Raw genomic sequence first — 26,309 nt, forward strand, 5'->3', positions numbered from 1 at the left:
CACCACGATCAAGTGGGATTTATCCCAGGGATGCAAGGATTCTTCAATATATGCAAATCAATCAATGTGAGACACCATATTAACAAACTGAATAATAAAAACCATATGATCATCTCAGTAGATGAAGAAAAAGCTTTTGACAAAATTCAACACCCATTTATGATAAAAACTCTCCAGAAAGTGGGCATAGAGGGAAACTACCTCAACATAATAAAGGCCATATACGACAAACCCACAGCAAACATCATTCTCAATGGTGAAAAACTGAAAGCATTTCCTCTAAGATCAGGAATGAGACAAGGATGTCCACTCTCGCCACTATTATTCAGCATAGTTTTGGAAGTCCTAGCCACGGCAATCAGAGAAGAAAAAGAAATAAAAGGAATACAAATTGGAAAAGAAGAAGTAAAACTGTCACTGTTTGCGGATGACATGATACTATACATAGAGAATCCTAAAAATGCCACCAGAAAACTACTAGAGGTAATCAATGAATTTGGTAAAGTTGCAGGATACAAAATTAATGCACACAGAAATCTCTTGCATTCCTATACACTAATGATGAAAAATCTGAAAGAGAAATTATGGAGACAAACACTCCCATTTACCATTGCAACAAAAAGAATAAAATACCTAGGAATAAACCTACCTAGGGAGACAAAAGACCTGTATGCAGAAAACTATAAGGCACTGATGAAAGAAATTAAAGAGATGCCAACAGATGGAGAGATATACCATGTTCTTGGATTGGAAGAATCAATATTGTGAAAATGACTATACTACCCAAAGCAATCTACAGATTCAATGCAATCCCTTTCAAATTACCAATGGCATTTTTTATGGAACTAGAACAGATCATCTTAAAATTTGTATGGAGACACAAAATGGCCAAAGCAGTCTTGAGGGAAAAAAACAGAGCTGGAGGAATCAGACTCCCTGACTTCAGACTATACTACAAAGCTACAGTAATCAAGACAGTATGGTACTGGTGCAAAAACAGAAACATAGATCAATGGAACAAGATAGAAAGTCCAGAGATATACCCACGCACCTATGGTCAACTACTCTATGACAAAGGAGGCAAAGATATACAATGGAGAAAAGGCAGTCTCTTCAATAAGTGGTGCTGGGAAAACTGGACAGCTACATGTAAAAGAATGAAATTAGAACACTCCCTAACACCATACACAAAAATAGACTCAGAATGGATTTGAGACCTAAATGTAAGACCGGACACTATAAAACTCTTAGAGGAAAACATAGGAAGAACACTCTTTGACGTAAATCACAGCAAGATCTTTTTTGATCCACCTCCTAGAGTAATGGGAATAAAAACTAAAATAAACAAATGGGACCTAATGAAACTTCAAAGCTTTTGCACAGCAAAGGACACCATAAGCAAGACGAAAAGACAACCCTCAGAATGGGAGAAAATATTTGCAAATGAATCAACAGACAAAGGATTAATCTCCAAAATATATAAACAGCTCATGCAGCTCAATATTTAAGAAACAAACAACCCAATCCAAAAATGGGCAGAAGACCTAAATAGACTTTTCTCCAAATAAGACATACAGATGGCCGAGAAGCACATGAAAAGCTGCTCAACATCACTAATTATTAGAGAAATGCAAATCAAAACTACAATGAGGTATCACCTCACCCCAGTCAGAATGGCCATCATCAAAAAATCTACAAACAATAAATGCTGGAGAGGGTGTGGAGAAAAGGGAACCCTCTTGCACTGTTGGTGGGAATGTACATTGATCCAGCCCCGATGGAGAATGGTATGGAGGTTCCTTAAAAAACTAAAAATAGAATTACCATATGATCCAGCAATCCCACAACTGGGCATATACCCAGAGAAAACCATAATTCAAAAAGACACATGCACCTCAGTGTTCATTGCAGCACTACTTACAATAGCCAGGTCATGGAAGCAACCTAAATGCCCTTCGACAAACGAATGGATAAAGAAGAAGTGGTACATATATACAATGGAATATTACTCAGCAATAAAAAGGAATGAAATTGAGTCATTTGTTGAGACGTGGATGGATCTAGAGACTGTCATACAGAGTGAAGTAAGTCAGAAAGAGAAAAACAATTATCATATATTAACGCATGTATGTGGAACCTAGAAAAATGGTACAGATGAACCTGTTTGCCGGGCAGAAGTTGAGACACAGATGTAGAGAACAAACGTATGGACACCGAGGGGGGGAAAACCGTGGTGGGGTAGGGATGGTGGTGTGCTGAAGTGGGTGATTGGGATTGACATGTATACACTGATGTGTATAAAATTGATGACTAATAAGAACCTGCAGGGGCTTCCCTGGTGGCACAATTGTTAAGAATCCGCGTGCCAATGCAGGGGACAAGGGTTCAAGCCCTGGTCTGGGAAGTTCCCGCACGCTGCGGAGAACGAAGCCCGTGCGCCACAACTGCTGAGCCTGTGCTCTAGAGCCCGCGAGCCACAACTACGGATGCCTGCGCGCCTAGAGCCCGTGCTCTGCAACAAGAGAAGACACCGCAATGAGAAGCCCACGCACCACAACGAAGAGTAGCCCCCGCTCGCCACAACTAGAGAAAGCACACACACAGCAAGGAAGACCCAACACAGCCAAAAATAAAAAAATAAATAAATAAAATAAAATTAATTAATTTTTAAAAAAATTTTTCAAAAAGAAACTGCAGTATAAAAAAACAAACAAAAAACAACTAATACTAAACTTTCTTTGGGTTATTTGTATGGAAATATGTTAATATAAATGTTTCAGACATTACATTAAATTTCTAAAAAGCTTATATGTTCTGATTTAATGTTATAAGTCATAATTCTAGGTATTACTTTAAAAGTATATCAGAAATAACTACAAAAAACTTTTTTTTTTTTTTTTTTTGCGGTATGCGGGCCTCTCACTGCTGTGGCCTCTCCCGCTGCGGAGCACAGGCTCCGGACGCGCAGGCTCAGCGGCCACGGCTCACGGGCCCAGCTGCTCCGCGGCACGTGGGATCTTCCTGGACCGGGGCACGAACCCGCGTCCCCCGCCTCTGCAGGCGGACTCTCAACCACTGCGCCACCAGGGAAGCCCCCCCCCCAAATTTTTTTAATAAATAAAAATTTAAAAAGAAATACCAAAGTTACTTTGCTGATTACGTGCTTTTCTTAAGGACATTCAGTGCCCCAGCTCTCTGGAGTTTAAACGCTGAGCTGTTCTTAAAGTTTGCAACACTTGACAACGTGGCCTTGGGAAGAACAGTGTTTTCTTTTTCTGTTTTCTTTTCCAAATCCCTGTCCTCTTGCTGAAATCCGCCCTGGCAGAGGTCCCGGGCGCTGGGGGAGTCGGTGGGGCACCTGCCAGCCCTCCTGGGTTGTGCCCCTGCAGGCAGCTCGGCCGTGATTTAGAAACAGATGAGCTCGCAGCTCTGCTTACTGCAGGCGCTCCAGCTATTTAAATTTAACCCTGGCAAACGTGGCTCATTGTCGAGTGCCAGACCTTGTGCTAGTAAAGTGCTTTTTACGATTACCCCTCACTTGGGGGTGTGAGACAAGAGCTCTTGTTATCCTCGTTTTTCCGATCTGGAAACTGCCGATGGAGGGGTTTAGGGAGCTGCCCACGGCCGCAGGGCCAGTCCATGGGGGAGCCTGGCAGGGAGGCCGGACAGTCGGCTGCAGGGCCAGAGCTCTCAGCCCCAAGCCCTGGTGCCTTCCCACCACCGACCGGGCTTGAACCACATGGCGTCCACTGCGAGGGCCCGGGGACGTCAGCCTCGGTGGGTGACGCTGATCAGTGCACTGCCATCCATCTTAGATGCCCGCACTGGACCGCCAGAGCCGCCGCCGTCCCACCACCCCCCCGCCCCCGCCCGCAGTTGTGTGTGAAACTCCTGCCTTCGTCAAGCAGCTTGAAACAGGGCTGAGGGTTCTCGCAGTCGGGGCGCCCAGTCCAAGGAAGGCCCGGCTCTGCTAGCGCCCCCCTCGTCGGCCTCAGCCCAAGGGCCCCCTTTCCTGCTGAATTCGGACAGCCAGAGGCAGACAGTTCAGTCTCCGCTCCCAGCAGCTCCGTCCTCTGATTACGTCACATTTGCCTGCAAGAGCCCCTCAATGCCAGGGCCGCCTCCCACGGCGGTCAGTAGCCACACGTGGCTGTTTCCATTATAATTAAAAGTAAATAAAATCAAAAGTGCTGTTCCTTGGTCAGCAGGGCTGCGTTCCTTCTGGAGGCTCTAGGAGAGAACCGTGTTTTGCCTTTTCCAGCTTCTAGAGGCAATGTGCGTCCGCTGGCTTGTGGCCCGTCCTCCATCCTCGAAGCAGGCAGCCTCTCTCTGACCCTGCGTCTGCTAGCACGGCTCCTGGCCCTCCCGTCCTCTTGTGAGGACCACTGTGATGAGCCGGGGCCCACCTGGTGATCCAGGCTAAGCTCCCACCGCAAAATCTTTAACCTCATCACACCTGTGAGGTCCCTCTGCGTGTGAGGTAACAGTTTCACAGGTTCTGGATTAGGATATGGACATGTTTGGGGGCCCTCGTTCCACCTGCCACAGTAAATTCCAGCTGACACACAGTGGCAGGTAGGGCTCCAGCCCACTTCTGCGCTTTGCCTTCTCCCTGCCCTGTGTCTTACCCTGAGAGCAAGGGGCTCCTCGGCTCTTGGGGTTTCAAGGCAGCATGAAAAGAAGTACCCCACCTCTCTCCCAAGCCTCCCAGCCGAGGACATGGCACCTCTGAGGTTCGGGCATTAGGGGTGAGCGTGGAGGCAGCAGGCCCGTCCCCACCCCTCGTAGAGCATTTGCGCTGGAGCTGGGGTCCCCGTGAGCGCAGCTGAGTACCCGCCTCTCAGGCAGGCTCACATGCTGGGGATGCTGAGCTGTGACCCAGGCCTTCTTCCCCTGCTGGCCCGCCACGGCTGTGGTCACACCTCAGTGTCAGATCCGCACAACTGCTAACGTCCTGGGGGCCCAGGGAGGAGGGGTGGGGGTGTGTTGCTGTGTTCTTCACCGGCTGAAGAGCTGGAACTCCCTTGCGCAGACAGTCGCCCATTTTATTCATTTAGACAGCGTCAGAAGCAGCTTCTCGCCCAGTGTAAAGGTGCTTGCTGCAGAACAAGAGAAAGGAAGGGAGGGCTTTGTTTTAAATGTCACTGCTTAGTATTACCTTCTTGGAATGATTCTTTTTTTTTTTTTTAATATTTCCACTTTTAATTTATTAGGCTTATATTGACAAAGAAAGCATAAGCTCTTTATTTATTTATTTGTTTAATTTATTTATTTTTGGCTGCGTTGGGTCTTCATTGCTGCACGCGGGCCTTCTCTAGTTGTGGCCAGTGGGGGCTACTCTTCGTTGTGGTGCATGGGCTTCTTCTCATTGCAGTGGCTTCTCCTGTTGTGGAACACAGGCTCTAGGTGCACAGGCTTCAGAAGTTGTGGCACGCGGGCTCAGTAGTTGTGGCTCGCGGGCTCTAGAGCGCAGTCTCCGTAGTCATGGCGCACGGGCTTAGTTGCTCCGCGGCACGTGGGATCTTCCCAGACCAGGGCTCGGACCTGTGTCCCCTGCATTGGCAGGCGGACTCTCAACCACTGCACCACCAGGGAAGCCCCAGTCACCCCACTCTTTTATATATATATATATATATATATATATATATATATATATATATATATATATAAATTTATTTATTTATTTATTTATTTAATTAATTTATTTATTTTTGGCTGCGATGGGTCTTCGTTGCTGCCCGCGGGCTTTCTCTAGTTGCGGTGAGCGGGGCCTCTCTTCATTGCAGCGCGTGGGGCTCCTCCTTGCGGTGGCTTCTCTTGCTGTGGGGAACGGGCTCTAGGCGTGCAGGCTTCAGTAGTTGTGGCTCGCAGGCTCAGTAGCTGTGGCTCACGGGCTTAGTGGCTCCGCGGCATGCAGGATCTTCCCGGCCCAGGGCTTGAACCCGTGTCCCCTGCATTGGCAGGCGGATTCTTAACCACTGCGCCACCAGGGAAGCCCCAGCCACCCCACTCTTAAATAAACTAGTCGTCCTCTGGGCGGATTTGGACGCGTGACCTAGTGGAAAAGTCCCCAGGCAGTGTCTCAGCACTTCAGACCACGCAGTCAGGGCGGAACGCATCTCACCGCCACCCCACGGAGCGCCCTTGAGCACGTGGCAGGTCGTGCCTGCTCTGGCAGTTTCTGAGGCAAAGTGAGCAGCCAGCAAGCTAGACTCGGGCTGGGGTCGCCCCCTGCTCAGATGGGCCCCCAGTGTCCCCGGCTCTGACCTCTGTGCCTGGGGGAGGGTGGAAGGAGCCCGGCCTTGCTGGGCTGCTCGGGCTGAGGGCGGCCACGATGCTAGCTGAGGCGAAGCGTCTACAGAAGTGTCCCCGTCCGGCTGGAGTCTGCAGTGGCCCGCTGTCTGCACAGGGCTACGTGTTGGTTCAGGCGTGATGGGGCGCCCACTCTCGTGGGGTTCCCAGGCTGGGAGGGAGGCACACATCAGACAGGCCATCAAACGGGTTGGATACCCTGAAGGAGAGGAGCTCTGTTCTAGAAAGAGAGTGACAGGGGGGTGCCCGAGCTGCCGTGAGAGGGTGGCCCGGGCCGGGCAATGGGGCAGGGGCGGCATGGGGTCTGTGGGGTGGAGGTGTCTGTTCCCACAAAGCTGGGACCCATTGCTGGGGACCCTCCACCACTGTGGGCTGGCCGCTGTACACTCTTGGGTGCTGGGGGAGCCTAGTGATATTGCAGTGGACGGTGGGAGAGGAGGAAGCAGGAGGTGAGCGATTCGGTGGGAGCCTTCCCAGCATCTGGGAGGTGACGAACCATGGACGTGGCCGGAGCTGCCCTGAGGTGCTTCTGACCACCCCATCCCCAGCGAGTGACCACAGACCCCAGAGTGCACTTTCTGAGCCGAGGGTCAGGGAAGGGGAGGCCCTCAGCAGCACGGGGGTCTCTCCTTATCAGTTTCAAATTAGGTCCCAGCCCCTCAACGACCTAGTCCGTCTTTCAACTTTCAAGCACCTTCCCATGGTGGCCAGCCTGTGGTAAATAAAGCCTGTGGCCTGTGAGAATAAACATGTCACCATCTCTGAGAGGTGAAGAGGCTGGTGTTTTGGCTATAATTGAAGTTTTCCTGACTTTTAAGAAGTAATCAGGGACTTCCCTGGTGATCCAGTGGTTCAGAAACCACCTGCCAATGCAGGGGACAGAGGTTCGATCCCTGGTCTGGGAAGCTCCCACCTGCTGTGGGGCAGCTAAGCCCGTGCGCCGCAACTGCTGAGCCCATGCGCCACAACTACTGAAGCCCGCGCGCCTAGAGCCCGAGCTCCGCAATGAGAGAAGCCACCGCAGTGAGAAGCCCATGCACCGCAACGAAGAGTAGCCCCTGCTCGCTGCAACTAGAGAAAGCCCGCGCGCAGCAACAAAAACCCAACGCATGCAAAAAAATGTTTAAATTTTAAAAAAGAAGTGATCGCTGTGTCTCCTACCATGAGTGACACTCAAGATGGCGTCCTCTTGTGTCTAATGCTCATAATCAACTTCTTCGTTCTTTGAAATCACTTTTGATTAGAAGTGCCTTCGGATTTCTACGCGAAATGAGACGTGATTAGCCACGTGGTTGGTAGGGGGGCTTGCACAGGAGACAAAGCAAGGATGTGTTTCCATTTGTTCTTTGAACAAACGGTCAGTGTTGAAATGCCCCGAATTCACTGCCCCCGCATCCCTGCCTCTCGGCTCATGGGCCCCAAGTCTTCTGTCTGGTCGTGGGTGAGAGGGTGCTGGCTGGCACTGGTACCATAGGGACAGGCAGGGATGCCTGGAGACCCTCGGGGATGCCCACCTCCCCTTCCTGCTGCCCTGGAAGCGGCCCGTGTGGGCCGTATGGGGGCTGTTCCCAGGGTGGGCCCAGGTGCTTCGTGTGCCACGGGTAACCACTCCCGCTTCTGGCTGCCCACGCGCTCCCCACCCTAAGAGCCACCCGCTGCCCCGACTTCTCTGTCCTCTTGGTCTCTAAACATGTTTTGTGGGGGCCTGTCTCCATGGAGCTGGGACATTGGGGTTCCGGGGTGTTAAAAGGTCCCTTCAGTCAGCACCGGTCAGACCTGGCCAGGGATTTCCTTGAGCCCAGCCCAGAACCAGGCTGCATTTGGGATGGTGGTCCTGACCACATGTCAGTGGAGAGGATTAGTGCCGCGTCTGGGTCCAGAACGGCCCTGTTGGCGGTAATGACCGCACTGCATGCCTCCTACCACCAGGCAGGAGCCTCGGCACCTGGCTCGTTTCACGCCAGCCCTGTAGTTACCCCGTGAGGCAACTTGTTTCTGTTTATACGAGGAAAGCTGGGCTCCCTGAGATGAAGTCGAGGGATGGGAGGGCAAGGCCAGTGGTAGTTGGGAGCCCGTGACCAGGAGGGCGGGGGCAGAGGAGATGCTCTAGGGTAGATGTTCAGGACCCAGGGGCAGGGGAAGTGCAGAGAGGTTGGGGCAGGGTGGAGGGAGAGCGGGACCCCCAGGACAGTGTTACAGGAACGTGTGACTGTCTACAAGGGAAACTGCTGGTGTGGAGCGCCTGGACACTCTGACCGTGAGCAGGGCCGCGGGGGGCTGTCGGAGGGCAGACCCGCAGCTCAGAGGAGAGCGCTGGTCCGGTGGGCAAGACTGACGGGGAAGGGGGCCTGACGGGACAGACGCAGTCCCACCTGCGCAGAGGGTAGGAGGACGTGGGCTGAAGTGCAGACAGTGGCTCCAGGCGGACTTAGGACCACCGTCGGCGTGGCAGCTCGGCCTGACGGCGCATGTGACGCTGCCCTCAGACCAGCGTCGGGAACGCTGGAGCCAGGGAGCTGGGGTGGGGGGCGGCGGGGAAGGTGGAGGAAGGTTCTTTCGTGGCGCTCAGAGCAACTTGGTGGGGCAGCCGTGTGGCTCCAGTGGCACAAGTAAGGCCGAAGCACGGACAGTGCAGATTTGTCCTTAAGCTGCGCGGGGGAGGGGCAGGACTGACTGCAAGCATCCTTCCAGCAGACGCTGCCTCTCTGGGGAATAGAGACCCACGCTTGGGTGGCCACCAAGATCCCTTCGTCCGTAAGCGAAGGAAACGCCCTCTCACTAACTAGAAAGGTGGACAGTCAGGGAGGGGGCTCTGATGTGCCGGCGTTCTGATGCCCTGGCAGTGAGCAGGCTGGTCTGTGCTGTCTAACCAAGTGGCTTCCAGCATCCTCGGTACTGCTGATTTCTGCACCCCTCCCTGCCCAGCCCGACCCGGCCGCCTGGCCGCCCTGGGTCTGGGTCGAGGCTTCCCTGACCCTCTGTCTGTGCTCTGCAGGCTGTGTCATCACCATCTCTGGGCGCGTGACCTTCACCAGCAATAAGTCCATGGAGATCGAGGTCTTGGTGGATTCCGACCCCGTGGTGGACAACTCCCAGAAGCGCTACCGGGCCGCCAGTGCCTTCTTCACCTATGTGTCCCTGAGCCAGGAGGGCAAGTCTCTGCCTGTGCCCCAGCTCGTGGTGAGTGGCCCCTCCGGCCCGTGTGTCCCTGGGGGCAGCTGCCCCCGCCGCTGGGCCGGCCCCCTCGGCACTCGCTGGGCTTCCAGGGGAAACCGAGCTACATGAATCCATCCTGGGCAGCTGGGTCCGCTCCGCTCCTGAGGGGCCAGCGACCCTGGCTGCGGAGCAGGTCAAACGTGAGGCCCCGTCCCTGCGGACTGTGGGGGAGGGACTGGGCAGACGAGGTGAGAGGCGCCCCTTATGAGCTCCTTCCTTGGGATACGCACACCGCCTTGCGGGTCCTGGCACCGTGTACAGGCGCTAGAGTGGGGGTGAGGACCCTCCCAGGATGGGCTCTCGAGGAGGCCCTGGTCTGCGTGTCCTGCATCATGGGGCCAAGTCAGAGCCCTGCACCTCGGGGCTGGGCGCCTGGGCCTCGCGGCCTTTCCTTGCCCTGGCTCCCCAGCCGGGCTTTGCCCTGGCTGTGCAGAGAGCAGCGGCAGGTGGGCAGCCGCCACCTGGAGCAGCTCTGGGGGCTCTGGCCCAGGCACGGGTCCTGGCGGGTCTCAGCCACCAGCAGCGTTTGCTCGGCTGCCGTCCTGGGCTGCACAACCCAAGAGGCTGCTGCTTTTGGAGCTGTGGGGTAGGGGGGCGCGGGGGGGCACAGGTGAGTCACTAGCATTTTCTTAATTCGGAAAAGAGAAGGTTGGATTCACTGAACATGTAAGAGTTTCCCTCCCTCTCGCCCCTGGCCCCCTCCTCAGCTCTCGGCGCCCACAGGCCCCCATGCGCTCAAGGCCACAATCCCCGGAGACTTCTGGGGCTCCCACCCCCTCACGCCCGCCCCACGCCAGACCCCCATCCACGGTCTGGCCTCATCCCTGCGCCGCCTTTCTCCAAAGCACCAGCGCCCCGGCTTGCGGGAGCTGCTCATTTGCCGGCTGTCCCTCCCGCACTGGACTGAGCTTCACGAACTGGAACACACGTGCTCCTAGTGGCTCCCTGGGGCTGGAGCATTCTCGGCACTTAGTGGGTGCGGTTGGGAAAATACGTGAACCCTGCTGTGTGCGAGGCCTGAAGCCGATCCCAGGAGGAGAGACAGGCGGCGTGGACGCTCGCGGGAGCCAGGGAGCGCGCTGGGCCGGTGACCTCCACCTGGGGTGGACGTGGAGTGGTGCCCGGGGAGTGGGCAGGGGCCCCCAGGAAGGCCAGTGGGGCAGGGGGCCGTGTTGGGCGGTCGTGGGAGCTGTAATCCCAGCACCTTGGCGCGTGCTAGCTGTCGGGGAGCCCGGGGGTCGGGGAGCCCGAGGCGGCCAGCGTCAGGGCGGGGCGCGGCGGGGGGCGCAGGGTGGCGAGGAGGCCCAGCTCAGAGGCACTGGGCGGCCGTGTGTCGGATGCAGGAATGAACGAGTGAACGAATGAACGATGGCTCCAGATTCCCCTTGAGGCTCATGACAGCCTCACACGTTCATGTTTATGTTTATATTTATTTATATTTATATTTATATTTATTTGTAAAGACTTGAGGCTTCATGAGCCTCACACATTCCTTACCTGTGCCGGTCAGGGTAAGTGCCCCCGCCTGGAGGGCGGCCCTGTGTCCGCAGGTTCTGAGTCCTCTGCCTGCTTCTCTTGGCCACCCTCGGCCCAGCCAGGCTGAGGCGCTTGGGGAAGGTCACCCTGCTGGTCCGCGGGAGCCTGGGTGTAGAGAAAGCCTCCGTTCAGGCTGCTCCTGGTTCGTCTCGAGCCAGACCCTGCGTCTGTCACTAGGGGCCCAGGAGGAGGCCAGTGGCCGGTGGTTGAGGTGCGGGTGCGGGTGCGGGTGCGGGTGCGGGTGCGGAGCCGAGAAGCCAGGGGAGGGGCCGGGGGTTAGGGTCTCGAGCGCCTGATGCTTGTGTGGAAGCGACTGGCAGGCGACTCTGGCCTCCCGCCAGCCTCCCGGGGCCCCTGCAGCATCTGCTCCCACGCAGCTCCTGTGCCTCCTGGCAAAGAGCACGTACTGGAAGCCTCCGTAAGGAGAAGCATACCGCGCTTTGGAGCACTTCCTCATCCAGGCGGGCGTGAGGCCCCCGCTCGCTCCTTGCTGTGGCTGAGCATGGCCGCCTGGCCTGCCGCGGAGATGCTAAGCCCCAGCCCCGCTCCTCTCTGGGGCCTCGCAGGCCCACAGGGGCAGCGCCTAGGTTTGGTGGGGGAGCCGTCTGGCCTCGTCGAGGCCCCTGCCGTGTCCAGAGGAGCCTCGGCTGCCCGCCGGGCCCTCTCCTGTCGCTCCCCCATCCTCTGCGGGCCACCCCCGCCCCCCACTCGCTCTTCGCTGGCATTGGGTCCCCACCCTGGGGCTCCAGTGAGTCGGGGGGGGGCGTGGGGGGAGGCTGCACAGGGCAGGGTTGGTGAACCTGGCCTTAAAGGATGGGGGACTCCACCGTGTGGAAGGAAGGAAAGGGGAGCCAGGGTGGGCACTGTCCTCAGGCAGGCTCTGCACCGTCAGCTCCCCACGTGCGACCCCAGGCTGCTGGGGAGGGGTGGAGGGTCTGGCAGCCTCGGCCTCTCCCTCCCGAGTCCCCAGCGCTGTGGCACCAGCTTCGCATCCCTCCTCCTCCCCACCTCCCACCGCTGCCCCCCAGGCAGGGCCCTGGGCCGCCTCGTCGGAGCAGGAGGACCGGGCTGCCCGTCCCGCCCTCCGTCCTGATGGCTTAGCGGGGTGGCTTCCACCCCGCCTCGGCCCCTCAGCTGATGCACGCACGTCCCCCCAACCTCTGTCCACAGGCCTGACCTCCTCCCGCCTTGACCTTCGCGACCACGTGTCTCTGGGTCTCAGACCCCTTCCTCTGGGAGCCTTACCTGCTCGTCTTGGCCCCCCAGGTGCAGGCTCGCCCTTGTTCTCCCCCAGACCCTTGTTCCATCTCTCTCCATATTGCCACAGGGCCCCTGGGGGACACCTGTCGGCACGGCTGCCCACAGCATCTCCCTCCTGGATGCTGAATTTCTGCCCCACACAGGCGAGCCCTTGACCTCTGTCCTACCCGCCTCCCCAGCCTCCAGGCTCCAGCAGGGTGGCCAGATCCAAGGACACTCTCCGTCTTTATCTCACTGGCCTCTCCCTGGCGTTGGCACGCCTCATTGAGGGGGCCTCTGCTGAGTGTCCAGATGGCCACCCCAGGGCCCCGAAACACGGGGCTCTGACAGATCCCAACCTGCACCTTGCCCTCCTTGGGTGGTTGGGACCGGCCCGGGCCTCCTGGCTTTACTCTGCCACATGGGCTGCCACGGCTGCCTCTCTCCACAGGGTCTCAGCAACCATTTCAAATCCGAACCGTTGTCTCCCAGCCGCCTCCCTACAAAAAAAACCTCCCACTCCTCCTGGTGGGTTCCCTCCCGGTGAGCCTGGGAACCGGGCTGGCCCCTCCCTCCCGCTCAGCCCCAAGCTGCACGCCCTCCCCCGTTCCTGCTGCCCTCACCCCGACTCTGCATTGCATCCCGGCAAGTTTTTCAGAACAGAATTGCGTTGGCCGCCTCTCCTGCCTGAACTGCTCAGTGGCCCAGCAGCTCCTCGGTGCCCTCGGCACGGGGTCCAGCCCGGCCGGCCGCCTCTGTTCCTCAAATCCCAAACTCAGTCCCACCTCAGGGCCTTTGCACTTGCTGTTCCTCTGCCTGGACACCTTACCTCAGATGGTCACGACAGCAGCTCCTTCCGCCGTTGCTCAGATATCTCCTCCTTTGGTGACCTTCCCTCCCCTCTCTGGATAAAGCCTTCCTCGCCACGCCCACTCCGTCACCCAGAGACTCTTTGCCGTGGCCTGGAAACCGGCCTGGAGTTGGTGGAAGAGAGAGCAAAAGGAACTCAGAGGGCTGGGGGCCGAGCTGGCCTCTTGTAGCGGGAGAGGAGTGGCAGGGACACACCCGAGGCCCCCCAGCTGCTAGAGGGCAGGCCCGGCCCAAGACCAGCCTTCCGGCCATCCGAGCCCTTTCCTCTACTGTCAGCTGAGGCAGAGTGGGGCCTGCAGGACACCCCAACTGGCCCTGAGACCAAGGATAGCCAAGGAGTCGGGACCATCTTCATTTTGAAAAGGCTCCCACAGAGCACATGCCGGTGGACAGGGTGTCCCAGCAAGGTCTGCATTCCGGCCATAGCCGGCTGTAGTGTGCACCCGCCCAGGAGCCCAGGAGCTGCCTCGGGCCTGATTGGAGCTCTCTATGGCTACCCTTCTGCCCTGCCCGCACCCCAGAGCTCGGGCTGCTGGGGAGACCAGTGCCGCAGCCAGGGTAGAGGGGCAGCAGTCCGGGCTCAGGGAGGAGAGAGCCTCCGGCCCTGGGCTCCAGTCCACACGGAGAGAGAGCCCTTTGTGGAGGAGCCCATGAGCTTCCCAGAGCTGGGACGCTCTCCTGGGGCCGGGCTGGTCTGTGAACCCTGGGGGCTGTCTGTGCCCTTTGCAGAAACCTAGGGACCTGGGGGTCGGGGGGTCGGTGCAGGAGGTGCTTCAGGGGGTTAGGGAAAGTCGCCTGCTCGAAGGAAGGGGACGGGGGAGGGGGACCGAATTCCCAGGTCTGAGGGGCCGGTGGTCGGCAGTGGCCACGTCTTCCTGCTGGCCGGCTGCGTGTCGATCCAGGCTATTGTTGCTAATTAAAGATGGGCTTTGATTCTTCGCTGAGGTGTCCTGGGGCCCACCGATGTGGATGAAAATAGCCTCTCGGGGTGGGGGGGCAGACTCCCTAGCCTCCAGCCCATCCTCCGCGGCGCTCACTTGGAAACCACTGACACCACGTTGTCTGCCTCTCAGCCCACGTGTGCGTGTGCCTGCGTCGGGGCTCAGCCCTCCCCACCCCTGCTGTCAGCACTTATCCTCCTGTCTATTTATAGCTCCCATCCCCAGGGCCCGGCTGACACGGAAGGCAGCGCAGCGGCAGCGTGGCTGTTGGAGTTCTTCTTGATGAATATTTTATGCCGGGGAGGGCCTGCTGCACCGCTCCCCGCCCAGCAGCTGCGGGCACTTCCAGGCTGCTTATTAGAGGAGGCAAGCGCGGGGTTCGGAACCAGCCAGGCCCAGGCCCTGCCTCCCTCTAAAGGCCTCCCTGTGGCCGTGCCCTCTGACCTCGGGGGTGGCGGACAGACCCACACCACCTTCCAGCGCTGGAGAGGTGGTACGGAGGGACGTGGGGGAACGCCCCGAGGTGGCTCCCTGGGACCCGGCCCCAGACTGGCCCCAGCACCTCCCAGCACCTCCCATGGGCGACTTTCCAGCCCGGGTGTGGGAAGCCTTTTCAGCCTCCCAGAAGCGTGAGAACCCGATGGACAGACTCTGTGTTGAAGCCAGAGCAAGCCCATCCTGGGCGCAAGGCCGGCCTCCGTTCTCTCTGGTTCGCACGTGGGCGCTGCAGCCCCCGAGGCCCCAGGAGACTGGCGTGAGGGAGAGGTCGCGCCCTCTCCAAGGGAGAGGCCTGGGCTCCATCGCAGGCACGGAGGCGATGTGGGTTTTGAGAGAGCACGTTCACAGCTGCTTCTGTGGGTCATTTGGAATCGGAATGCTTTCCTCAGAGAGCCAAGCGGCACGGCCACGGCACGCGGAGGCCGCGAGCGGAGCAGGGTCTTGCCGAAGCCGGTTTGCTTGGCTCCCGGAAAACCCAAACCACAGAGTGGCCTGCGGCACGGGGGTCTTGGCCGCTGCTTGTAGACCCTCGCCTCCCGGTCCACGCGGACAGCTGGCGTGCAGAGGACAGGGGCCTGGACCCTGGGGCCTCCGTCGTCAGCCACTGAAGTGACAAGTCGGGATGAAAGCGGCGGCAGGGAGGAAATCGGGGAGGCGGCCGGCCTTCCCTCTCGCAGCCCGTGGAGCTCCGCCAAGAACGCGGCGAAACGTGCGTCCTGCGCTTTCGTGGCTGTGGGTGCTTCCGCTGTACGTCGCACCCGGACCTCAGGGCACCCTCGGGGGCCAGTCGCCGCCAGGTTTCCTGAGCGCCCACTCCCTAGGGCCAGGTGCCCGCGAGGCCATGCTCTGCCTCCTGGGAGGGGGCCGGCAGGGTGGATGCCCCCGGCGCCCACAGCAATGATGGTCCCATGGGAGGCAGCCGAGCGTTCACGAGACGCCAGCCTGCCTCCCCGGTGGGTGTCAGGGTGGGTTGTCCGAGCCCACAGACAGGCCACAGTGACAGTGATTGGCAGGGACTCACCCGGAGTCCAGTGGCCGGGCCTGACGTGGCGTCGACCTGGAGCGGACCCTGAGCCCCTTGGCCATGGCAGCCCCTTCCGGCCTCTGAGCCTCCGTTTCCCCACTGGAGCCACCCCGGGCCGGCAGGTCCTCTGTGGTCTCGGCACCATCTCCGTGATCGAACCAGAGAGCTCCTCGCTACTTTGCACCAAAGAGGAAGCACGGGGCCAAGGCTTCCGGCAGAGGGCAGCTCCTCGATCCTAGGAGCCGAGCCTGGAGGTGAAGGGGCCTCGAATGCTCCCCAGGGCCCGGTCCTTGAGATGCAGCATCGGCAACAGAGGCGGCTGCCACCTCCCCCAAGCCATCGCCAGGCCTGCCCTTTACAGCCTGATACGGCGGAGGGAACATACATCCCACCCCCAGGGAAGGGAAGGGGGCCCTCACACGGGGCTTGTTTTGGGCGGGGGGCCCCAGGTGGCCCTACGGCCTGGAGAGACACCTCTGTCCCAGACATCGGTGTGCTGGAAAGATTTCTACTTGCTCCCTGATTTAAGAAACTCAGACGTACTGGAGCACAGCGGGATTGACTCGTCTGCTCCTGGAAGGGTCCGGGAGCCACATCAGTGAGGGAGGCGGTGCCCTTGTGCCCGTCCACAGGAGCGAGGCGGGGACTAGAATATTCACGAAGCTTCCTGACGCCGTGTCCTCTCTCTCTCTCTCCCTTGGCTTTGGATGCTTAGCAGGGAGTCTGCCTTGTCCTGGGAAAATGCCAGAATCCTGAAGGTGCTCCTGTCCCCTGAATGGGTGGTGTGTGGGAACTTGTAGTGGCCTGCGAGTCCCACCTGCCCCTGGAACCAGGGTTGTGGGTACCACAGGGGGCGTGGATGAGAGGGTGCGGCCCCCTGCCAGCCCGGCTCTCACCTCTGCTCTGCTGTGAGCCCAGACTCTTCCTCTGACCATCTTAACCCGCCCAGTTTCCACGTCTCCCGAGGATCCTGTGTCCCTGACGGCTCTGGGCCGGCCTCTGTGGAACAGCAGCGCTCTGGAGAGCACTCAGTTCACGTTCAACAGTCAGCTCCCCAGAAGGGGGCCCAGTGCACCGAAGACACACTTCTTCTCGTTAAAACGTTGGTAGGTTCTACCTCTGGAACATCAGCTTCTTGTTACTTCAGTGCTGTGTCTCCAAATCCAGGTGAGCCCAGCTGTTGTGATTTCTATAAAGGCGAAAGCCCGAGGCAGGCTCTCGGGGGCACCGTTAGGCCTGACCCCGGATGGTGCCGGAAACACGACTGCAGGAAGAGAGGCCCGTGGGCAGAGGGTGCAGCGGAGAGAGGAGAACCCCAGCTGCTGGAGTCGGGACAGCCTTGATTCACTGTGGCCCCCCTGGAAGGTGACTTCGAAGCTGGGGAGAGGACTGAAGGTCATGGGGCCCAGGCAAGGGCCGCGGCCGCAGGACCTGAGAGGGTTGTGAGCTCATGCCCGGTGCATCCTGGGGTGGACCACAAGGCCGCCCCCCCACGTGAGAACCGTCGCTTCTTGGCGGCCTTGTGCTTTTCTCTGTGAGGTGGCGTGGAGTCCCCTGGCAAAGGCCTGCCAGGGACAGGGACACTTCTGGACCCCGTGCTCAAAGGTGCAAGGAGGAAACAGACCCCGGGACCCCGCAGTGGGAGGAAGAACGCAGAAGGATCTCCCCGCTCGCGGGCATACACGGAATCGGAGAGCAGCACGCCGGCCCTGCCAGCGGGAGAGGAGATGCTTCCTTGGGGGCGGGAGGCGGTTGTCCACCCCTAGGTGTGCCGGACGCCCCACCCCGTGTCTCTGTCACCAGCGCAGGCCCCTGCGGAGCCCCTGGGCGGTCTGAGCCTTCTGGAGTTGCCTGGGGACAGAGGTTGCCTGAACGTGTCCATTGAGCAGACCCTTGCACACACGCAGCCGCACGGGTCTGGGATTAAGGCCTTCTTGCTGCGGCCTTCGTTGGTTTGCCCGTTCACTCAGCAAACGCCTCCTGGGCCCCGCCGTGTCCCAGGCCCTGCGCTGGCCTCAGACAGACAGCAGGGAAGGCGCCGACACGAGCAAGCACACGCCGGGCCAGAGGCTTCGCAGTGAGGACGCTGCCCCTGCCCGGAGCCCAGCGGGGGGGACGGGCTCAGAAAAAGGCGCTGAGGACCTTACAGCTGTCGTCTGGTGGGGACAGCCGTGTCCACACAGCTGGTACAGGGGCCAGTGCTGTGAGCAGGGCCTGTGTCCTCTCTCCCAGCGGAGACTGGCACCCGTCGCTGCCCTCTCCCAGGCAGCGCCCGAGCTCCCTGCCTCTTCCATGGCCTCCGCTTGGCCCTTCCGCGGGGGAATTTCGTGACCGCACACGAGGCCAGTGATTTCAGGGGCTGAGCTGGTGCTGTGGGGTGAGGGGAGCCCCCGGCGAGGGTGTCTACAACTCCCCATGGCGGTCCCATCACTGGAAGCTTGGGGCTGCCTGTGCTGGCGGCGGTGGTGGTGAGACTCAGCCTGCGGCCGCTGGGAACTAGGCCCCCGGAAAGCGGCTTCCCGGGTGCCCAGCCCAGCACCCCTGGGGTCGGGGTATGCAGGTGGAGCTGCACTGGGGGGACACAGCTGCCTGCGGGGCTGGGGGCTCCTGGACACCACCATGCACAGAACCCCTCGCCGCGCCACGCCACGCCTCACCACGCCGCGCCGCGCCACGCCACGCCGAAGGGCCCCAGTAGTTGGAGGATGTCTTAATTGCCTTCATGATTGTCCCGAGATCCCTCTTGTCTCCTGTTATGAAGACCAGAGAGGCTGTGCCGCCTGGCTTCCTAATTAAGAAGGTCTGCGTCCCTCAGGCTCACAGGAAGTTGTTATATCACCACTGGGAAACCTCTTCGCACCAGACGTTCGTTAATTACAAAAAGGACAAGCTCTTGATTTTACTGAGGGTGGAACTTAGTCACTCACCCTCTCTGCCAAGTTCCAAATGTGTGTTCTGGAAGCACAGAAAATGCAAAATGGAAAACATTTGGTTTGCACTGACGGGAGCCCGGAAGACAGCGTTGGCAGGAAGCGCGGGAGGGGGAGAAGATGCACACCGGAGGCCCGGAGCCAGCGGGCTGGCGGGAGCCAGCGGGGTGCCCGGAGCACAGAGGGGCCGGCCCTGGGACCCTCCCCTCACCCCCACGTCCCTGGGGCTGTGTGACGTTCCAAAGGCCCAGCTGCCTTAAGGTGACCCCCAGGGCCATTCGCCCTCCTCCCAGGGCAGTAGTTCACGAGCGTGCGCGTCTGCGCGCGCACGCACGCGGTGTCACTGCCGTGCGCGGAGAGCGGCCCGCGCTGGCACTGCAGGAAACCCTTTGCCACGTCACCTCCTTGAGAACCCATTTTACAGGTGGGACGACCTGGCCCTGGGGAGGTGGGCAGCGTCTCCTGAGGCCACACAGCAGGTCCCTGTGACCCTGTGGTCCTCACCACCCCTCCACTGTCCCTTCCACCAGGCAGGTAAACAGGGGTCACCATGCCTCGAGCAGCCTGTGGGCCCCTTTGCTGTCACCTCTCCTTTTCCATACCCACAGGGGGCCCCCCAAGGCTGAGGGCATGGCTGCCGAGAGCCACTTGCGGGGGGGTCGTGAGTCCTCCTCCCTGCCGACAGCTTCAGGCTCTTGGGGGAAACTGTGATTTCCCATGGAGGAGCTTTGTCCTTCTCCCCATTAAAAACAGCAACAGCCAACAACTTATGTATTTATTTACTTTGCCGGACGCAGGCAGGAGGGCTGCGAGGAGGTGAGGAGGTGGCAGCGGGGCCGTGGGCGGGGCCGTGGGCGGGGAGCCATCTGTCTCGTTCTGTCAGCTCCGTGCCCAGCCAGGAAGTGGTGGCCCCCCTTAGTCACTTGGCCCGGAGAGCTGTTTATCAGAGCTCGTGGCCCTGGGGAGGCTGAGTGTCCACCAGCCAGCAGGGCAGGGCGCCCACCTCCACAGAGAGCAGAGAGGCTGCTCTGCTCACCGGGGGCTCTGTTTCCCCCTGGGGTGGCGGCCAGGACCTGTCTTCATAAACGTGTGCCCTCGCTGGGCACCTTCCAGGGCAGGCCAGTGAGGAGGGCCGTCAGCATTTGGGGTGGCAGCACCGAGTCGTCAGAGCCTGGAACGTGCAGCACAGGCCACCGTCCCCAGAGGCGAGAAGAGGGATGAGCCCTCGTCTGGCTCCTTCCTCCCAGGCCTTGCAAATGGCTTGGCCACGCCCTGCAGCGGGCCAGCTGCCTGTACATCCATCATCAGGCGGCGGGAGGTCTGTCCGAGGGCAGCTCCTGGCTGACGAGTTAGCCGCAGAACATTGAACGTCAGAGACTCGGGGCAGCAGCTCTGAGGCCCAGTGCTGGGCGCGGGCCCCTCCCTCCACTGAGCAGAGACTAGAACGTACCCTGTCTTGTACCTGCACCTCGGCCTCGGCCCCTCCTCAGGTCATGCTTTGAGAGAAGAATCCAGAGCCTTTGGTGCACCCGCTCTGGACACGTGGTGGCCCGTTGGCTGCCGAGGGGGTGAGTAGCTGCAGGCGTCTGGGGTCGACCCGGTAGAGGGCTGGGCTCGTCACAGCTGCACATCAGGGCCCGGCGGGACAAGGGGAGGCAGGCGAGGCGCCCACCCTGTGCGGGCACGGCCCGGAAGGGGACACCCCGCCCGCTGCCCCAGAGCTGTGGCCCTGATGAGGACCCAGTATGGTCCTCCCCCTGGCTTCTAGATGCTGCGCTCCCCCCAGACATTCGCCCCTCACTCCCAGAGCTTATGACCTCGAGAGGGCATTCTTCCTGAGCGTGTGGAGAGCATGGGGGTCGTGGCCCCAAATGTGACGGCAGGGCCGGCATTCTTGTTCGTGTGTGTGGAGGTCTGGGGCACGGTCGGGCAGCCGCCTCTGGCCCGCTGGCACTCACAGGACCTGGCAGAAGGGGAAGGCGAGCGCCCGTCTGCCCTCTGCCTCTAGTGCCCGGGCAGCCCCTCGGGGAGGCGCCTGGCTCCAAGGCTGGGACAGGAGCGCAGCCCTGCCCCGGCCTGTCTCCTCCCGGATGGAGAAGAGCCACGGGGGCTGGGCCGCTGCAGGCCCAGGGGGCTCCAGGCTCATTCTGGAGGGTCACCAGGGTGACACGGGAGGGCCACTGTGTGCCCCGCTGCCCACCGACAGGCTTGCCCCGAGAGCCCGTCAGCACAGGCTGGTGTGGAGGGCGGCAGCAGCTCAAACCGAGGCTCTGCCACTCGGCGCCTGTCGCTTGGGCCGCTCGCTCAGCCTCTGCCCCGCGTCCTCACTGGTGGCAGGGGAGCGTGACAGCTCTGGACCCCTCCTGGGTTGTTGCACAGACTCTCACGGGCTGGGTGGTGCCCGCAAGCCTTCCCAGGAACCCTCCCCAGGACCTGGCCCTCGAGACACCTGGTTCTGCTCTCCTTTGTCTTTGGTCCCTGCCCTTGTCCCGTTCCTAGTGCTGCGTCGGCTACCTCTGTTCCCGTGTGTTGTCAGCTAGCGGGTCAGCTCCCCAAGGCAGGGTCCCGCAGGGGGTGGGCTGTGTGCTTGTGGGGAGTGCGTGCATCCAGGCCTGGGCGCCGTGGCAGGGAAGGTGCCTGGTTTAATTCAGTGAGCACCACCCCCGCCCTGGTGCCCCTCCCTCATGTGCCCGGATTTGGGTGGGGCACCGCCCCGCTGAACCTTCCCTTTGACTTTCTGTAAACGAGGACGGCACTTGTACCTCTGGGGTGCTTTTCAGATATAATTACACGCCGTACACTTCCCCTGCTTAAAATGTACAATCTGGGCTTCCCTGGTGGCACAGTGGTTAAGAACCCGCCTGCCAATGCAGGGGACACGGGTTCGAGCCCTGGTCCGGGAAGATCCCACGTGCCGCAGAGCAACTAAGCCCCGTGCGCCACAGCTACTGAGCCCGCGCGCCTAGAGCCCGTGCTCCTCAACAAGAGAAGCCACCGCAATGTGAGGTCCACGCACCGCAACGAAGAGTAGCCCCCGCTCGCCGCGACTAGAGAGAACCCGCGCACAGCATCAAGACCCAATGCAGCCATTAATTAATTAATTAATTAGTTTGTTAATTTTTTTTAAAAAAGGAGGGACTTCCCTGGTGGTGCAGTGGTTAAGAATCCGCCTGCCAATGCAGGGGACACGGGTCCGAGCCCTGGTCAGGGAAGATTACCACATGCCGCGGAGCAATGAAGCCCGTGCGCCAAAACTACTGAGCCTGCGCTCTAGAGCCCACGAGCCGCAACTACTGAAGCCCACGAGCCACAACTACGGAAGCCCGCACTCCTAGAGCCCGTGCTCTGCAACAAGAGAAGCCGCTGCAATGAGAAGCCCATGCGCCGCAACGAGGAGTGGCCCCCACTCACCACAACTAGAGAAAGCCCGCACGCAGCAATGAAGACCCAACGCAGCCAAAAATAAATACACAAATAAATTATTTAAAAAGAAAAAGCAAGAAAGAAATGCTTGCATTACTTAAAAAAAAAAAAAAAACCAAAAGACACAGCGCACCGCCAGTCTTCATCCCTCCCCCAACCCGTGGCCACCACTAATCTGTGTTCTCTGTTGAGTTGCCTGTTCTGGACGTTTGTGTAACTGGGCTCACACGTGAGGTGGGCCTTTGTGCCCGGCTGTTGGCCAGCTCTGAGGGTATACCGCAAGCTGACCTCAGGAGAGGGTGGGCAGCGCTCCCCATTCGGCCACCCCCCCAAGAGGAGAGTGAGGTTCCTTAGGAAAAGGGGTCCCTGGCTAGATCATTGTGGGACAGCCCTCATTAAACACCGTTGAACAGGTTTATTTGACTTCAAGATTTTGACCTGTGTGCATCATTAGGTGGGAGAGGCTAATTAGCATTCAGGTTTCCAGACCCGTTTGGCCACAGATCATCAAGAAGGCTTCATCTCCCTTTTGGAGCTGGGAGACAGAGACCCGGGATGCAGGAGGCCACAGAGCCCGCACTCCGGCCGCAAGTTCGCAGGCAGTGGTGTCAACGCAAACGGAACAGTGGTGTGCGTCCTCGAGGGAAAGAACCCGAGTGCACAGTGTGGGCGGCCCCGAGGGGTCAATGGCTAGGTGCCCGCAGAGGGTGGGCTGCACCCCGGGCGTCTCCCGGGCCCAGCAGCCCTTCCTCAGTCCCAGCGCCAGCCCCCCACCGCCAGGCCCTGGCCTCACGTGGGCCATCCTTGCTTGACAGATGGGACGCCAGCTCCTGAGCTCACGCCAGCAGCTCCACGGGGCCGTTGGCCACCCTCCCCGGGTCCCCTCCCTGCTCCCTGGAGCCCCAAGAGCACTTGGCTGATGACCGTGGCACTTAGGGAGCCAGTTCTCACCCGAATCCCACATCTGCTGGTTTCCAAGACCACTGATGGGCTGGGGAAACTGGAAGCCTGTCTCGCGAGGCAGGCCCTGGCTCCGGGGGGCTCTGCAGTGGGCCTGGTAGCCGCCCCCTCTTGGTCCTGCTGCCTTACCCAGGCCAAGCTCACACTCTCTTGCTTCTGAGAAATCTTTTTCTTTCTAATAAGCCCTTGCCTTCTTTCCCCTGCCCCCGAGATGGCAACTCCACCACCTAGAAGGAGGGCTGGCTCCAGAACCCCAGCGGAGAGGGGCGGGTTTTTAGAGCTGGCAGGAACCTTGGAACGTGGTCCAGACCCCCCACTGCCCTCCTCCAGCTCTCCTCTCAGCCAGCCCCACCCGGCCCCGACTCCCCGGTTCCCAGCTCTGGGACCCCATAGGCACTGATGGGGTCGTCTGTGAGGCAGGCAGGAAGCCCGGCTACAGCCCTCCTCCCACTAAGGAAGGGCTGTGCCTTCGGGCTGCAGGTGGATGGGAGCCACATGTCTCCTCAGCCATGCCAAGCAAGTTCCATATAGGGGAGGGGGAGGAAAAAGCCCCCACTGTTCTAGCCTGGTGGCCTTGACCTTGCATTCTTGGCCGCTTTGGCTGTCCCCCATTTGGAACAGGGATGGAGATGGGGAGGGGCCAGGGTCCTGCTACCCAAAGTGCTCTGCGGGCAGCAGCATTGCATCACCTGGACTCGTGTTAGAAACAGGTCTCAGGACTTCCCTGGTGGCGCAGTGGTTAAGAATCCGCCTGCCAGTGCAAGGGGCACAGGTTCGAGCCCTGGTCCGGGAAGATCCCACATGCTGCGGAGCAACTAAGCCTGTGCGCCACAACTACGGAGCCCGTGCTCTAGAGCCCGCGAGCCACAACTGCTGAGCCCGTGTGCCACAACTACTGAAGCCTGCGCGCCTAGAGCCCGTGCTCCGCAACAGGAGAAGCCACCACAACGAGAAGCCTGCGCACCGCAACGAAGAGTAGCCCCCGCTCACCGCAACTAGAGAAAAGCCTGTGTGCAGCAACGAAGACCCAACTCAGCCAAAAATAAATAAATAAATTTATGAAAAAGAACAAAGAAACGGGTCTTAGCCTCTGACCCCCAGACCCACCGGGTCAGAATCCACATTTACAAGATCCTCAAGTGATTCGTGCGTACATGAACATTTGAGAGGCCCCAATCTAGCACATTCTGCCTGGATGTGTGCAGAAACCTTGGGCCGGGCCCAGCAGGATGTGCACTTGTGTTCGTGGGGTGCCTTGGGCAGCAGGGGCTGGAGGACTCGGGGGTCTTGCCCGCTTAGAACTGCCTGCTGACACTGAGATAGAACAGTTTATCTCCCTGTGCTGTTTCAAGTCAAATTGAGTAGCCTCAAATTTTATTTTTAAAAAGTCAGCCAGAGGTAAAACCAGAGCAGGGCCTCAATAAAGTGTCTTGGAAAAGCCACCATTTTCCACGTGTGCCCTGAGACTCTTCGGACAGGAGCCGGAACCACCATGAGGACCACAGCCCCAGTGCTTCAGATACCCCGACATTCTGCTGGCTCTGAGCCGCGAGGTCTGACAGTTTACACCCGGTGGCATTTAGAGAACAATTTCTGAGAAGGCCGAAGGGGAGGAAGTGTTTGGTACGACCTGACGTTCCATCCTCTGGCTGGTCGTCCTCTCTTTTGCCAATGTACCACTTGTCTGTAAAACCCTTGGGCCGAAAATAGCTGCTAGGGCTTGGCGTCCTTGTGGGTGAAGGGCGACCGCGCCATTTCTTTGGCTTTCAAGACACCCGCAAAGTGTCGCAAGGCAGTGTCGTCGCAGAGGAATCAGCACAGCTCTTGAAGCCCGGATCCCTGGCCCCGGGCGGCGAGAGAGAACTTTGCAGTGGGACAGATGGGGCCTTGGGAAGCGGCCCCCCGATGCTGCCGCAGTGGACCTCTCTGGTCAGGGCCGCCCCACTTAGCGGCCAGGCCAGGCCCCTCTCAAGAGCGAGAGGGGGCACCGTTCGCCATCCTGCCCTTGGCCACGTCCCGCTGGTCACTCGGGGACCTGGCTCCTTGGGCTGCTCAGAGGAAGGAAGCAGCAGAGAAGAGGTGAGGAGGACGCCAGGGGCCACTTCCTGGGCGTCTGTGCTGGCCAGGGCGCGCTGCCCACAGCGTGGTCGTGCACTCCTGGTGCGATGAAGTGGCCTCTCAAGGTCCCCCAGCCGGCACGGTGTTTGCCCCCACTTCCCTTCGCGGCAGAGACGGGGAGCAGCTGGCATTCCCTGGGGGTGGTGCAAACGTGGGGCTCCCCCTCTTCCTCGCTCTGGCTCGGCTCTGCTTCAGGCCTCCCCTCCCGCGTTTCTTCACCAACTGCGTTTTCAGCTGAAGTTCATTACCAAAGTGGCGCTGGGCTCAGGCTTCGGCCTGCTGTGGAAGGTGACACGGGGAGGGAGGCTCGCTGTGGGCTGTCAGGGAGATGGGGCCTGGGCCGGCTTCTCCGTGCCCTCGGGCGGGGCGGGCCGGGCTGGGCCCAGGCTATGCCTGCAGTCACAGGTTCTCTAACCTGCCTGCTTCTCTGTGTGTGGTCCGCAGCCCGAGACTGAGGAGGAGAAGAAGCGCTTTGAGGAAGGCAAAGGGCGGTACCTGCAGATGAAGGCAAAACGACAGGGTCAAGCGGAGCCTCAGCCCTAGATGCCCCCTCCCACCGCTGGGGCCTGGAGCAGCCCCCAGCGTCTCATCATTTAGAAGTTACCCCTTGGCCAAAAACCCAGTTCACGTTGACGGCTGGTGTTGTGTGAAGTATTCGTCTCGCAGTGTTAACCTGTGTTAACCTCTCCTGGAAACCTATACACCAAAGCTTTATTTATATCATCCCAGTGTAAATGCTACACAGTATTGTCCCGACGCCCCAAGGCATTCCCTGGAAACCCTGGGGAATACTGGGGCGCGCGCTGTACGGTATGGAAAGAGTCCAGCATCACTAATAAAGCTGCTGTGTGGCTGAACCTCGGTCTGGGTGCTCGCTTGTCTTGGGCGGCTGCTCTCCCCCGGGTGTGGGGGCCTGTGGGCTCCCATGGGTCCCCCCCCGCTTCCTCAGGGCCACCCTCCCGCCCCCCCGCCCCCCCGCCTCTGGGTGCCTGTACCTGCACGTACCCCAGAACCTCGGGCACAGCGGCGCCCACTTGTGTTTGCCCGATGGCTTGCTGGACAGAGAGAGAGCACCCCTTCCTCCCTTCCCACCCTCCAACCCCCTCCTGGGCCCTGGTTCCGTGTCCTGGCTCTGAGACCCCACCCAGTGTCCCAGTGGCCTTCCTGTCGATGGGGGCTGTGGGGGGCTTTTGTGAGGACTCAGGCAAGGAGCTGGGCAGAAAGAGCCCGGGCTCAGCCAGA

At 59.6% G+C, this 26,309-nt stretch overlaps 1 protein-coding gene across 1 annotated transcript in view; it reads left to right on the forward strand.

Annotated features, from left to right (window-relative positions):
* Positions 1–25,924, forward strand: part of ACOT7 (acyl-CoA thioesterase 7) — an 88,728-nt gene extending 62,804 nt beyond the window's left edge. The window contains exons 8-9 of the mRNA XM_059039627.2: positions 9,308–9,492; positions 25,512–25,924. Coding sequence (XP_058895610.1) covers positions 9,308–9,492; positions 25,512–25,610 — 284 coding nt within the window. The 3' untranslated portion in view covers positions 25,611–25,924. The remainder of the gene's footprint in view (positions 1–9,307; positions 9,493–25,511) is intronic.
* The last annotated feature ends 385 nt before the right edge of the window (positions 25,925–26,309 follow it).

The sequence above is a fragment of the Kogia breviceps genome, chromosome 1 (genome assembly GCF_026419965.1).
Source record: "Kogia breviceps isolate mKogBre1 chromosome 1, mKogBre1 haplotype 1, whole genome shotgun sequence".
Classification (NCBI taxonomy): Eukaryota; Metazoa; Chordata; class Mammalia; order Artiodactyla; family Physeteridae; genus Kogia; species Kogia breviceps.